This window comes from Oryzias latipes, chromosome 4, assembly GCF_002234675.1.
Source record: "Oryzias latipes chromosome 4, ASM223467v1".
NCBI lineage: Eukaryota > Metazoa > Chordata > Actinopteri > Beloniformes > Adrianichthyidae > Oryzias > Oryzias latipes.
The window spans coordinates 6,022,524-6,036,472 of NC_019862.2; the positions used below are offsets into that span (position 1 = coordinate 6,022,524).

A 13,949-nucleotide genomic window follows, 5' to 3' on the forward strand; every position below is an offset into this window, starting at 1 on the left:
AAAATATTCGAAACAGGTAAAAACTCAAAAGTTGTTATCAATGACAACCAAAAATGGGATCCACAGACGATTCACAGAGATGTCAACCATTTCAGACTAAAGTCCATATTGACAGCATGATCAGAGGTCTTGTTAGCCCACTTATAAAGTAGGGCTAAAAAAATATTTCAACCACACTAGACCCACTTTCAAAAGCCCAGGAACTCACCAAAACCAGCTCTTACCATTTAAAGACCACATCCAAAAACCTAAGTCCATGACAGTCTGAAACCTGCAACAATGTTTTTACCGAGGAAAAGAAAAGCTCCAGAAACACTGAAGTCATTTTTCAAGACGTAGAAGTTACCCGCAACACCAGCTCCCGTTCATCTGAGGTGACCCAGAAGTTCAGGCGGAAAACCCAGAGGAACTCCAGTGTTTTTTGACGAACAGCACCCAGAGGAGACAATTCCACAGCTGCTCTCCCCCCCCCCCCCCCCCCCCCCCCCCCCCCCCAAACCATGTTAATTATTCAGCCGCTGAGTGGACTCGCTGTTTCTCACCTCCTCTCATTTAGGATCGGAGGGCCCCGTGCCAGAAGGGCCGGGGCCCCCCAACACTGTGCGTGTTCACCCGACTGGTAAACTGGCAGGAAGGAGGCGCTCAATAATTTATGACCCCAAGAGAGAGAGTGTGTGTGTGTTTATGTGGAGGGTGTTTGTGTGTATTATTTTCAGGTTCATTTGGAGCTCACATGGCCCTACAAATCCCAGTTCTGATGGTTGTCAGGTTCTGTGGGTCAGAGCAAACCTTTGTGGACCCTGTGGATGGAGATGAAGAAGGTCTGCGTCGGCGCCACGTTGTCCAAGTCGCTGAGAGTGAAGCGGAAACTGTCGTGACCTCTGAACCCAGCAGCTACAGCAGCGGCGTGTTTGTACCACAGACGGTTCATCTCCACGTCATCCTGAGAGAAGTTCTGACCCGCCGAGAGTTTGACCCAACCCGACTCTCCCTGCAGAGAAAAATCAGAGAAAGCTTTCCACTTCTGACCATAATCTGCACAAACATGTAAACACACACAGAGGTGGAGAGAGCAGAGCAAATACTGTTTGTTCCTGAGTAAAAGTACTTTTACACAGTCTAAGATATTTAATTACCAGTAAACTGAGAAAAGCATTTAAATATCAAAGATTAAACGTTATCATTTAAAAAACTACTCAAACTACTAGTAGCTAGTAAGGGAACTCAATAACTGGACCAGACTAAATTCACTGCAGGAGAAAATATGTAGAAACATGAAAGTAACTTTTTACTTTCCTGTTTTTTTATTTAACCTCTGTTACAACCGTGACCTAGATTGTAACGGTACACAATCATACGAAGAATGTACACAACATTTTTAACAGTTGGCACATCCCTTCAGGGGTTGCTACGGTGAATCAGGTTTTCCTGATCCGCACAGGTGGTTTGGCAGAGATTTTATGCCGGATGCCCTTCCTGACACAACCCTGTATTTTATCCAGACTTGGGCCTCCTTGAGGCTCCATTGTCAGGAAGTAGCATGAAGGATATTTAGGATTCAAACCAAATGGACATTCAACCCAGAATTGATTGTCCCAAGCAAGTTTTGTTCAAGGTTGCTATAAAATTTCCGGTTGACGATTCTGATTTCAAACTTGAAAGCATATCAGATAAGGTTGAATATTATTTCAGGACGCTGCTGCTGAAAATATGAAATATTCTTATTTATCTCTGACTTGTGGAATCTGCATATGAAGCTGATTTTGTGCAATTTAAAACTGTTATGAAATTACCTTATATTAATATTTGATGTACTTCATAAATACCATATTTCCTAAAACAGCCTTCTTCATTTTTAAAAACAAACAAAAATTAGGTGATTATTATTAACTTTTTTTTTCAGTTTTTGCAATATTCAATGATATAAGCGGCTACAAGCAATATCAAATCAACATAAAGTTAATGAAAAGATCCTATAGGCATGATGAATAAATCCTTTCACTTCACTCACATTAACACCGTAAACAGTCAGGTTCTTGATCCAATAATTTAACAGTGAAACTAGCGGTCATAAAGCTCCAGAATGGAGCTTCTTTATGTAAATCTTTGTTCATGTAAAGGGGGGAGTATTTATATTGTAAATTATGAAAATGTAACGCTTTAAACCTTAATGACACCTGGGAAAAATCTACTGAAGAGCAGTGATTTGAAAGTATTTAAGTAAATCTTCACATTAACATACCGTAGTACTTCAGTAAAACTAAAAATACCGCCCTATGGTTATTCAGGAAAGAAATGACAGGTCCTAAAAATAACTACTCAATTACAATAATGTAAATATGAACATTTATGTTACCTTAAGGGTTAAATTTCCAAATCTCGGCACAGTGTTCAGGATGAAGAGGACCTGGTCAGGGGGCGTGTCCAAGTCCTTAACCTCTAGTATCAAACTGGAGATGACTCTGAGCTCACCAAAGTTCAAAGTCAGACCCACGTTCCTGAAACAGCAACACAGAGTAGCTGCTCTCCTTCAGTTTACCATGTGAGATAAAGAAGATTGTTATTCAACCTGATAAAAAAAGTGGATTCTCTGGGGATTAATGCCTGGAGCTTTCTGTCTCTTGAAGACTTTCTACGTGTTTGATCTTGTGTATGTAAATTTTATATCATTCAGCTGCAACAACATTAATTTTTTTCAAAGTCAAATCTTATTTGTTGTGTACATATACATTCACCAGCCACTTTATTAGGTCCACTTTATTAGGTAAAACTTTTTAATACCGGGTTTGACTCCCTTTTTCCTTCAGAACTTAACCCTTGGTTGCTTAGATTCAACAAGGTACTGGAAACATTCTTCAGAGAGTTTGGTCCATACTGACATGACAGCATCACACAGTTGCTGCAGGTTTGTCATCTGCACATCCACAATGCCAATCTACCGTTCTACCACATCCCAAAGGTTCTCTATTGGGTTGAGGTCTGGTGACTGTGGAGGCCATTTGAGTCCAGTGAACTCATTGTCATGTTCAAGAAACCAGTCTGAGAGGATTCCAGCTTTGGGACATGGTACCTTATCCTGCTGGAAGTAGCCATCAGAAGATGGAACACTGTGGTCATGAATGGTCAGCAACAATACTCAGGTAGGATGTGGCATTGGAAACATACTCAACTGGGACCAAAGGAGGCTTAAAGTGTGCCAAGAAAATATTCCCCACACCATTACACCACCACCACCAACCTGAACCGTTGGTACAATGCAGGATGGATCCGTGCCTTCATGTTGTTGACACCAAATTCTGACCTGACCATCTGAATATAGCAGCAGAAATGGAGACTCATCAGACCAGACAATGTTTTTCCAATCTTCAATTGTCAACTTTTAGTGAGTCTGTGTGAATTGTAGCCTCAGTTTCCTGTTCTTAGCTGACAGGAAGGGCACCTGGTTTGGTCTTCTGCTGCTGTAGTCCATCTGCCTCAAGGCTGAATGCGTTGTGCGTTCAGAGATGCTCTTCTGCAGACCTCAGTTGTAACCAGTGGTTATTTGAGTTCCTGTTATATTTCTATCAGCTGGAATCAGTCTGACCATTCTCCTCTTACCTCTGGCATCAACAAGGCATTTCCACCCACAGAACTGCAGCTGACCTGATATTTGCTCTTTTTCAGACCATTCTCTGTAAACTCTAGAGATGATGGTAGGTGAAAATTCCAGTAGATCAGCAGTTTCTGAAATACTCAGACTGTTTGACAACCATGTCAACAACCATGCTACATATAAAGTCACATCAGTCACCTTTCTTCCCCATTCTGATGCTTGGTTTGAACCAAGTAGCGGTAGGACGATCGACCCATGATCTTAAGATTGCAGGTTTGATTCCCGCCTTGCACACCCATGTGTCAAAGTGTCCTTGGACAAGACACTGAACCCCACCTTGCCTCTGGGGGTAAGTTGGAGCCAGTGTTCGGCAGCGGAGCCGCCATCAGTGTGTGAATGTGTGTGTGACTGGTTGAATTGGTCTGTGACTGTAAAGCGCTTTGGGCCTTGTTGGTAGAAAAGTGCTCAATAAGTATACGTCATTTACCATTTGCCATTGACAATAAAATAGGAACTGGCCTGACAAAAACCCTAACCCCTCGCATTCCAAAGAGGAAGTACCCGCTGGTCCCCACAAGCTGAAATTTCATGGACTTCTATAGTGAAATAAACAGCTGTTCAATCGTCACTATATTTGTCAGAATAACCATTCTTGCTCTACTACCTTTTAGTCCTAGTCCTAACTTTTTTTCATGATATATTTTCTGTCGCTCAAGTTATAAACTGACCAATCAGATGCCTCAAGTAGTTAGCCTCGCGTTGAGTGTTTGCCGCGTTTGACAGATTCTCCCGAGCCCACTGTAAGTGGTTGGGTTGTGGCCATTTAGCCTACTCACTCCTGATTGGAGAGAGTGGTTGCAATAGAAATGTAGACAGATCAATCATGGCTTACTGAGGATGTGTGATTCCAAGATAACGATGAATATGTTACGGAAAAATAGCGACTGAATTGACTTCAATTGGATGAGATCGGAAGCAAGGCATTTCCTTTGGATGAGGTCACATGCGGGGTATATCATACAGAGAATGGTTTGAATGCTAGCAGGTTGTCTCTACCATGTCCACATGACTAAATGCCCTGAGTTACTGCCATGTGATTATTCGATTAAAAATGTGTGTCAACAAATTGTCCCAGGTCTCTCCTGTAACTCATTGCTTTTTGTTGTTGTTTCTCAAAAGGTCTTGCCTTTTGCCAGGCCGTAGTTGAAAATAAGAATTTCTTGCAGCTCAGCAGTTGAATAGGTGTGCCTAATAAAGTGGCCAGTGAGTGTACAGACAGCACAAATACAGTGAAATGTATTGCATGACTGTCCAAAGTGGCAATACTATGCAGGGATTATTTAGCGTAGTGAGATTTCTGTAACAGAAAGTTTGTAGTACGCATCCCTTTACCAAGACTGCCTTATCAGCAGAGGTTCATGTTATAGTTTTGATTTGAAATGGTTTATTTCAATCAATTCAGTAGAAATAATACACAACAGCAATATAAACATCAGTTATACATTCATACAGTAACTAATCAAACCTAGGATAATTAGACATATCAACAAATATTGCTTAAAAGGGACTGGAAGGAAGCGAACTTATATAATCCCACCCCGTGAAGCTGGTTATTAAAATAATTGTGCATTTTGTGATGCAAGCACCACATTTGACACCTTGTACCTTAGATCCCCTTTTTAGGAAAGCACAAGAGCTACATTCTTGAGATTGTTCTCATAGTTAACGTGCTTTACTGAAAGAGGGGATCCTAAGGTACATCCATGGCAAATGTGATGCTTGTACCACAAAATGCATAATTTGTCTGAAATATCAACCTAGCCAGATCCGCAATCCATTCAGACCACACTTGACCAGATTGAGTCCTGTTTCTACCACCAACCTCAACTGCATTGGGTGTTTTATGCCTTCTAGATCACCTTCGCATTGCAAGGCTCCTGTGCAGTAAGTTATTAGATTCAGGCAAAAATCTAACGGCTGATGTTTAGGACCTAACTGTGGCTCCATCAATTCTTTTGTCTTAAAATCCATCATAACAGGCACTTAATATAACAGTAACACATGTCGGGCTCATTCTAGTTGGTATTGAAAAATTTAAAAAACTGGATCCAGATGCAGAACGGGGACAACAGAACAGCGTAAAATCCGAGAACAAACAAAAATCAGGCCAAAAGAATGGACACTTGTGAAAAATGTCCTTTTTCGGCTGTAGTTGGGCAGTCAGACACTCCGTCCTGTCTAAATGTTTGTATCCACTGAGTTAATGTTGGTGGGAGGGGCCTAAACCAGTAAATCCAAGGGGAGATCTATCGACATATACACTGATCAAAAATATAAACGCAACACTTTTGTTATTGCTCCCATTTTTTATGGTATGAACTCAAAGATGTGAAACATTTTCCCCATACACAAAATAACCAGTTCTCTGAAATATTGTTCACAAATCTGTCTAAATCTGTAATAGTGAGCACTTCTCCTTTGCCAAGTCAATCCATCCCACCTCACAGGTGTGCCATATCAAGATGCTGATTAGACAGCATGATTATTGCACAGAAGTGCCTTAGACAAGAAAAGGCCACTCTGAAATCTTCAGTTTTGTTTTATTGAGGGGGTCAGGGGACTCAGACAACCAGTCAGTATCTGGTGTGACCACCATTTGCCTCATGAAGTGCGACACATCTCCTTCGCATAGAGTTGATCAGGTTGTCTATTGTGGCCTGTGGAATGTTGGTCCACTCTTCTTCAATGGCTGTGCGAAGTTGCTGGATATTGGCAGGAACTGGAACACGCTGTCGTACACGCCGATCCAGAACATCCCAAACATGCTCAATGGGTGACATGTCCGGTGAGAATGCTGGACATGCAAGAACTGGGATGTTTTCAGCTTCCAAGAATTGTGTACACATCCTTGCAACATGGGGCCGTGCATTATCATGCTGCAACATGAGGTGATGTTGTTGGATGTACGGCACAACAATGGGCCCCAGGATCTCGTCACGGTATCGCTGTGCATTCAAAATGCCATCAATGAAATGCACCTGTGTTCTTCGCCCATACCATAACCCCACCACCACCATGGGCTACTCGATCCACAACATTGACATCAGAAAACCGCTCACCCACACAACGCCACACACGCTGTCTGCCATCTGCCCTGAACAGTGTAAACCGGGATTCATCAGTGAAGAGAACACCTCTCCAACGTGTCAGACGCCATCGCATGTGAGCATTTGCCCACTCAAGTCGGTTACGACGACGAACTGGAGTGAGGTCGAGACCTCGATGAGGACGACGAGCATGCAGATGAGCTTTCCTGAGACGGTTTCTGACAGTTTGTGCAGAAATTCTGTGTTTATGCAAACCGATTGTTTCAGCAGCTGTCCGAGTGGCTGGTCTCAGACGATCTTGGAGGTGGACATGCTGGATGTGGAGGTCTTGGCTAATCATGCTGTCTAATCAGCATCTTGATATGGCATACCTGCGAGCTGGGATGGATTGTCTTGGCAAAGGAGAAGTGCTCACTATCACAGATTTAGACAAATTTGTGAACAATATTTCAGAAAACTGGTTATTTTGTGTATGGGGAAAATGTTTCACATCTTTGATTTCATACCATAAAAAATCGGAGCAATAACAAAATTGTTGCGTTTATATTTTTGGTCAGTGTAGATACGTCTTCTATTTGATGTTCTCCAAGAACCACGTTTTTTCGGCATCTGTCTGTAGTAGAGCTTTTAAACAGATCAATAAAAATATTTTTAAATCAAAGTCATCCGGAACTGGTTTCGCCTCTTATCCAGGAGGTTTTTTTCAATCCTGGGCTTGAATCCCAGTATTAAATTAGTCTCCTACACTTTGAGATGACCCTATGTGACAAAGGGTGTGTTTTATTTTGAGTCATGTTAACCTTTAAAAAAATAATAAATCATTTTGTACTTTGAAAAAAAGGCTATTTTCTCTTTATGTTTCTTTTATGTATGTCAAAAAACAGTTGATTAAGATTTTCATATTGTATTTGCATTTTTATTTATCATACAGTAACAAACAAGTGTCTAATTTTTCTAAAGGGTAAAGTAAGACTCTGTTGTTTTTTCTGGGTTGTGGTCAGTAAGAAATCCACCTGAAGCGCTCTTTAAGGGTTGCAGGTTGCAAACCCGCTGATCTGGAAGCAGGACCAGCCTGCTCTATTAATTATTAACCTTCTCAGATCAGCGTTTCCTTGTTTCAGATAACCTGGGAAACATCATAGATGAAGCTGGGTTCTGTCGTTTTGATCGTTTCCACATAAGATTCCAGGTTACTGCTTAATTTTATCCTGGGGGGATCATACTTCGACTTTAACCATGTCCTAATTTTGCTATCAAGCAGGAGGATGATTCATTCCTGCACACACAGCACTTCCACCAGGAGGAGCGTCAGGAGAACTCAAGCTCCATCTTCTGAGGTCTCAGGCAGACAGCTCAAAGCAGGAAGTTGGAAAGAAGAAAACGCGCCATGGGATTGTTAAATCTGGGTTGGTGGGGCTGGTGGTGGCGGCGTGTACAGTACACGTTTTGTTGGGGGGTGTTGAACATCAGCAACCATCTGGCTGCTTTTTCACTTGGAACTAAAATCCATGCAGGAGCGAAGCTGCCACGTCCATCCTGCAGGAAACGCAACAACAAGGAGCGCGGCATCTGCCAAATCTGCGCGTTACTTCTGCCTGGGCAGCCTTTACAGCACCAGCTCGCCGCTGCGCCCACGCAGCCTCAGCAGAGCGGGGGACAGCAAGGGGGGGGGGGGGCAGTGGGACAGCGAGGAGCCCAGTCAAGGATGCAAATTCCCAAATTATTCGTTCAAATGAAAATATTATGGGTGGGGTGTGGGGAGGGGGGGGGGGTTGTTATCCACACAAGAATAGCAGCTTGCCTTGTTAAAGTTAATCCCCAACATCTGTTCCTTGATTTGTGGGGACACTTCCTGACCTAGGCTCCATCAAAGTAAAGCACTAAACATTTACGGAGACTAAAAAAAAACTTATCAGCTAAACACATTTCAGAAAATTTCTAAAAGCCAAAAACACGTTTTGTCTTTACACTGTTTTTTGTCATGTGACCTGGAGTTTGAATCTGTGGTTATATATTAGCAGTAAAACTATTTCAGCCCCCCCAAGTTCCTTCCTTCTTGGATGGACTTCAGTGATTTCTTCAGTTAGTTGGTGGAATGGTGAATGGTAAATGGCGTATACTTGTACTTTCTACCTTCCTCAAAGGCCCAAAGCGCTTTACAGTCACAGTCCCATTCAAAGGTAGACTAACACGGCCGCCCCGTGGTGGAGAAACCTTACTTCACCCAGAACTCAAGTACAAAGGTACAAACTATTATTTGTGCTTTTGATCAAGTTGTGATCAGGGAGAAGAAAGTTGGGTATTCTGATCCTACAGAGATTTTTTTCTTCTTTTTCTTCTTTTTAAACTGCTGCTAAAGTCGGCTGCTGGTTCTTTAAATCTTAAAGATATAAAGGGAAACCGCGCTTGATGCTACTTATTAAAGTTAGCTTTCAGTTTCCAAATATTAAAAAAAAATCTGTTTACAATTTAAATGTTTTGTATGCATCATAGAAATCGTAGTTCATGAAATTTTCTATGTCTACATGGTAAATTATAAAAGTAGCATGGCTTTATGATGACATTGCAAACACGTTTAGAACAGGAACAACACATTTTTGTATCTGTTGACATTATTATTGACTCTCCTCTCAGGTTTTTGTTTTCTCAGACTTCATAAAATCTTTTATAAAATCTGAGTACTGCTTTTGGAGAGGGCCACGAGTCACATGACTTAAGTTAGATTCAAGTTGCAAATTTAAAGACGTACCTTTAACATGTTTTTTTTTTCACTTGAGATTTGACAATGACTTGCAACAGATCACCTAGAAGCACTGGACTGTTTTTTTTAATTTCATATTTTATCACAGTAAATTTTGCCTTTTTAAAAGTCTGAATACAATAAAGTTATGCTTTACTTTGGAGCATAATTTAGGGTTTTTACAGTGCAATGCTTGCTGTGTGCAGATAAGTTAGACCAACACAGCAGCAGCATGCAAGCAGACTCAGAATTATTTTAACTGGGATTACGTTGTTGCTCACAGAATGCAGAGGAAAACTGTGAAGCAGGTCTGCTGCTCAAAAACAACTCTTGGCTTCATCTGCCACTGAGACAAGCTGCATTAAGGTGTTGCTTAGATCACTAAAACTATTAAAGAACTCCTCAAATGTCTGATTTAAGTCATGTGACTCTCGAACCTGTGGACATTACTGCCATATGTGATAAATGGTCAAGGGGCTTTCCCTGTGACCTCTGACCTCAAAATCCTATTTCCACAGATGTTGTGTTAACCAAATTAAAAGCTTTGCACAGCGCTCCGCTCCGACCCCCACAGTGAGTGTGTGCGATCTCTTCCACCTGTCAGACCCACTCTGATCATCTTTTGATCAATTGTAAACACGTTTGTTGGTCTTTTAATGATGATTATGCAGTTTTTAGCCAAAATCAAAATAACTGCCATTTTCTAGGACATAGTTGCTGCAGACTGGCAGTGGTTCATCAGAAATTCATCTCTGTGCTGTGGGCGGGACTAGTGGCCCAAAAGTAAGCCTGTGCTCATTTACCTTAATCCCTTTGTTTACAATCTCTCCTGCTAGCTTACAGCCCCTCACAACCCCAAGTTAACTTTGGTGGTGCATCAAAAGTGGCAGCAGCATCAGAGCTATTCAGCCATATGGTATAGATCCAGATTCCAGCTCAGGTGAGGCAAAACAAAGACGTACATGGATCTATGAGTCTGCAAGGGGATGCATCAGAACGGAGCAGAGCAGGAATCTTGAGGCCTGCACATTTTATTTCGTAACAACTACAAGCTTTTTCCAACTTCATTTTTTCCTCTGCCCCTGATTTACAACAATTTAAATAAAGAAATACTCAAACGTAATTTTAAGATGAATTTTCTTTATATATATGTTGAAAACATAAATTTAATTGGAGAGGGACTTTGACAGGATACCGTGTGTACATTTGTACCATATCCCCCTGAGATGTAGAGGGCATTTTTGCTAAAGTAAAGTTTTAGGATTCAGAACTTAGCCTTAGGGTTAGAATAAGGTTTAGGATCTGGGTTAAACAGTCATTTTTCATGGTTGGTGGTTAAAAAAAACATCATGTAGATTGAGAACCTGTGTGAGAACAAAAAGAAGAGTGTGTGCACGGGTGTTTTTCTACATATGTGTTTTTGTAAGTGTGTGTGTGTGCTTGTGTGTTTTTGTACAGGTGTATTTCTGCATATGTGTTTAGTTCTGTGTTTCTGCATGTGAATTTATCCCTGTGGTTTTCCATGTGTGTTTGGGCATGTGTGACTTTCTGACCATGTGTGTGTATGCATGCATATTTGTACACGTTTGTGCGTGTGTGTATGTTTGTGTGCTTCTGCATGCGTGCACGTGTGTGCATATACTTGAGCAGCCGTGGTTTGTTGTCGTTGACCGGCATCACGGTGACCTGAGCTGTCCCCTCTACTGTATGGACGCCATCTGTCAGCCGTAGCACCACGGTGTCCTCCAGGGTTTCCGTGTCATCGTGCATGTAGAAGAGCTTTATGCCTGCAGAGGGGGGGGGGGGGGGTAGGTGCCAGGGCGGAGAAGAAACAGGGGAGGGAGAGCAGCAGCAAACTAAGAGGACACATGATGTCGTGTTGTCGTGTTAGTGGAGCCTTAAAGTTTGAAAGTTTTTAGTTTTTGTTCTTTATCTGTGATAAAGTGTTTGTCTCCTATCTGTTTGGCCAGAACCATCAAAAGTGGCCCGGCATGAACCCAGTCACTGCCTCCCACCTTGTCGGAGCTCCTGCAGAGTGAAGGAGGAAAGGTGGAGCCTCCTCTGCATAAGCTCCTTCCCCATCTGCTGGTTGGGATCTGAACCACTGATGCTGCTGCTCAGACTGCCGTGAGCGGGCCCCCGCTCCACTGTGAAGGTCAGCACATCTGGAGGGGCATCCAGGTCAAATCCATCCAGTATGGAGGGAGTCAGCTCCCTAAACCCACCCTCCTTGACCTGCAGAAGGACAGGACAGCATCAGTCCAGAACCCTTTTTTATGGATCCTATGGTTCTAACAGTGAGTTAGTTAGTTCTGAAGAGAACGCACGCTAAAATTAGCAAACATCAGAGAAGGAGTCTCGTCGTTGGTTGGATTGATGATGATGTAAAAGATGACAGGAGCAGAGTTGTGCACACTGTCAGTCACAGTGATGGACAGCTGGTCAACAGTTGGCTCCACCCCTTTGTGCTCAGATTGGACATAGTTAATAAAACCAGAGGTCAGGTGGGAAAGGCTGAAGGATTCTGGGGGGGAAATGAAAGTCATTTTGAAGATTCTTTATGATCATGTCTTCGATTGATGGCATTGATCATGTGACCATCTTATTGAGTCTCTCAGAGTTACACCCACTGACCCACTGGCACTCCGGCGTTGCTTTTCTCTGAGCCGTCTGATGGCAGCGTGTTTTCTATGAAGCCATAGAGAGGTGGAGTCTCCAGATGAAATGTGAGCTGCTCAAGGTGGCTGTCGGGGTCTGACGCCCCCAAAACTCCTCCACAGAGACAAACGTATGAGCCTTCTTCCACTACCAACAAGTTTTCACCTAGGGAGCAGCAACAAAACACTCGATTTACAACAAACCCTCCAAGTTTTGACCAGCAGTTTGAAGAACTCCGTGTTGCGGAACAACACAAAGCACTGAAATGTTTACTGAACAAAAACACAAGCAACAAGCTGAAACCAATCCATCATTTAGTACTCAACCACTGACGTTTTTCACTGTTAACAGCAGAATATTAGTTGTTTGTTCAGAAGCTCTTTAATTAACTTCAGTCATACTTCAATATAAGTTTTCCTTTAAACAATCTGCTCTTCTTCAATTTTACTCCAAGTCTTCTGCTATGGACTTGAGCTTTAAACAATAACTGCAGAAGTTTGATTCTACGTTCACACCAGGCATGTCACACGCGTTAGAGAGGGTTTAAGAATGCTTGTTTAACCCTTGTGCTATCTTAGATGACCCCACCCTTACATTGACGTGTTCTCTCTACCATGACAAAGGTGGATAAAGGTGGAAAGATTTCATGTAATCATGGACACCAGTGAAGATCACAAATCATTGAAGAAAAAACATTCAGAGCACTGTCTAGTGGGTCTAGATGACCCAACTTCCAATGTTAAAATGCCTAGACCGCTCTTTTTGCATATGGAGTTCACACTGGACAAGCAGGGAGGGGCTTTTTAATGTCTTACTGTTACTCCTGTTTACCAACGCAAGTCTGCCACCTACAGATGGAAGAGGTTTGGTGTGAAATGTCAAAGCGGTCCAAATCTTGGCTTTTATTTTCATAGCCTTATTCTGTCATATGAAAGACTTGGTGGCATAATTCCAGCTGCAATCATTAATTTATTCTTCATGATCAATTTTCAAACGGTTGGCACTTCTGGGCATGAAAATGGACGCCATCTATACATCACTACCAAATTCTTGATTGGTCAAAGCTCAACCTGGTTTAACTTTCAATGGTTGCGTGTTTTGTACATAGCGCCCCAAAACGGACCTAAAAACTTGTGTAGCAATGTGTGAACGTAAGAGTTTTAAACGCAAAAGCCCCAAAAACGCGTATACTTGCATTTACATAGACTTTTGAATGAAAGTGTTCGCTTAAACGCACATTCCCAAGGTCGCTGTGAGCGCAGCTTTTGATGAAGCTTCCTGACTGCTTTCCTGAGGTGAAAAATCTCCTCCTCTGTTGAATGAAGGATTTAGTATGAAAAGTTCTAAAATCTTTACAGATTTCTGTTCAGCAACAGCTTTTTAAAGAGCTCAAATGGTCTTTTTCTCAGGTACTTTTTCACCTGAAGAACACCAAAGTTTTGCTTTAAAAATGAGGATCATCAGCTCCTGAATGACCTCATCTGTCTTAGAATCTGTGAAACGCTGTGAGGTCAGACCGGGTCCATTTTCTGACATTGTGTTCACCGTGTCAGAGTGTTTGGAAATTTCTGATGGTCTGGCTTTTTCCTCTAAAGATGAAGATGAAGTGACGTCAGATGATTTCAAAAAGTGCTTTCTTGATTTATCTAAACATCCAAAGTATCAACTACAAACTTGTTGCAAGGCAAAAAGTTGTTTGTAGCAACCCCCACTCCCCTTCTCTCAGCTGCTAATGAATGGACCACCTTCTTCTGCAGCTCTTGGGTTGGCAGAATCCCTGCATCAAGGCGAGTGAGCGTTAATGAGACAGTGCTGGATCTGGCTGATAAACAGAAGTAACGCTCTCACGCAG

The 13,949-nt window shown here is 42.2% G+C and overlaps 1 protein-coding gene across 6 annotated transcripts in view; it reads right to left on the minus strand.

Moving 5' to 3' along the window:
* LOC101162917 (FRAS1-related extracellular matrix protein 1) overlaps positions 1-13,949 on the minus strand; it is a 54,144-nt gene that overhangs the window by 15,236 nt on the left and 24,959 nt on the right. For all 6 annotated transcript variants that reach the window (XR_002873156.1, XM_023954061.1, XM_023954059.1 and 3 more), the window contains 6 exons: positions 12,074-12,262; positions 11,767-11,963; positions 11,455-11,674; positions 11,082-11,226; positions 2,357-2,498; positions 790-991 (listed from right to left, as the gene is read on the minus strand). Coding sequence is in view for 5 of the 6 variants with exons in the window: in XM_023954061.1 (XP_023809829.1) it covers positions 790-991; positions 2,357-2,498; positions 11,082-11,226; positions 11,455-11,674; positions 11,767-11,963; positions 12,074-12,262 (1,095 nt within the window). In the remaining variant the exon portion in view is untranslated. The remainder of the gene's footprint in view (positions 1-789; positions 992-2,356; positions 2,499-11,081; positions 11,227-11,454; positions 11,675-11,766; positions 11,964-12,073; positions 12,263-13,949) is intronic.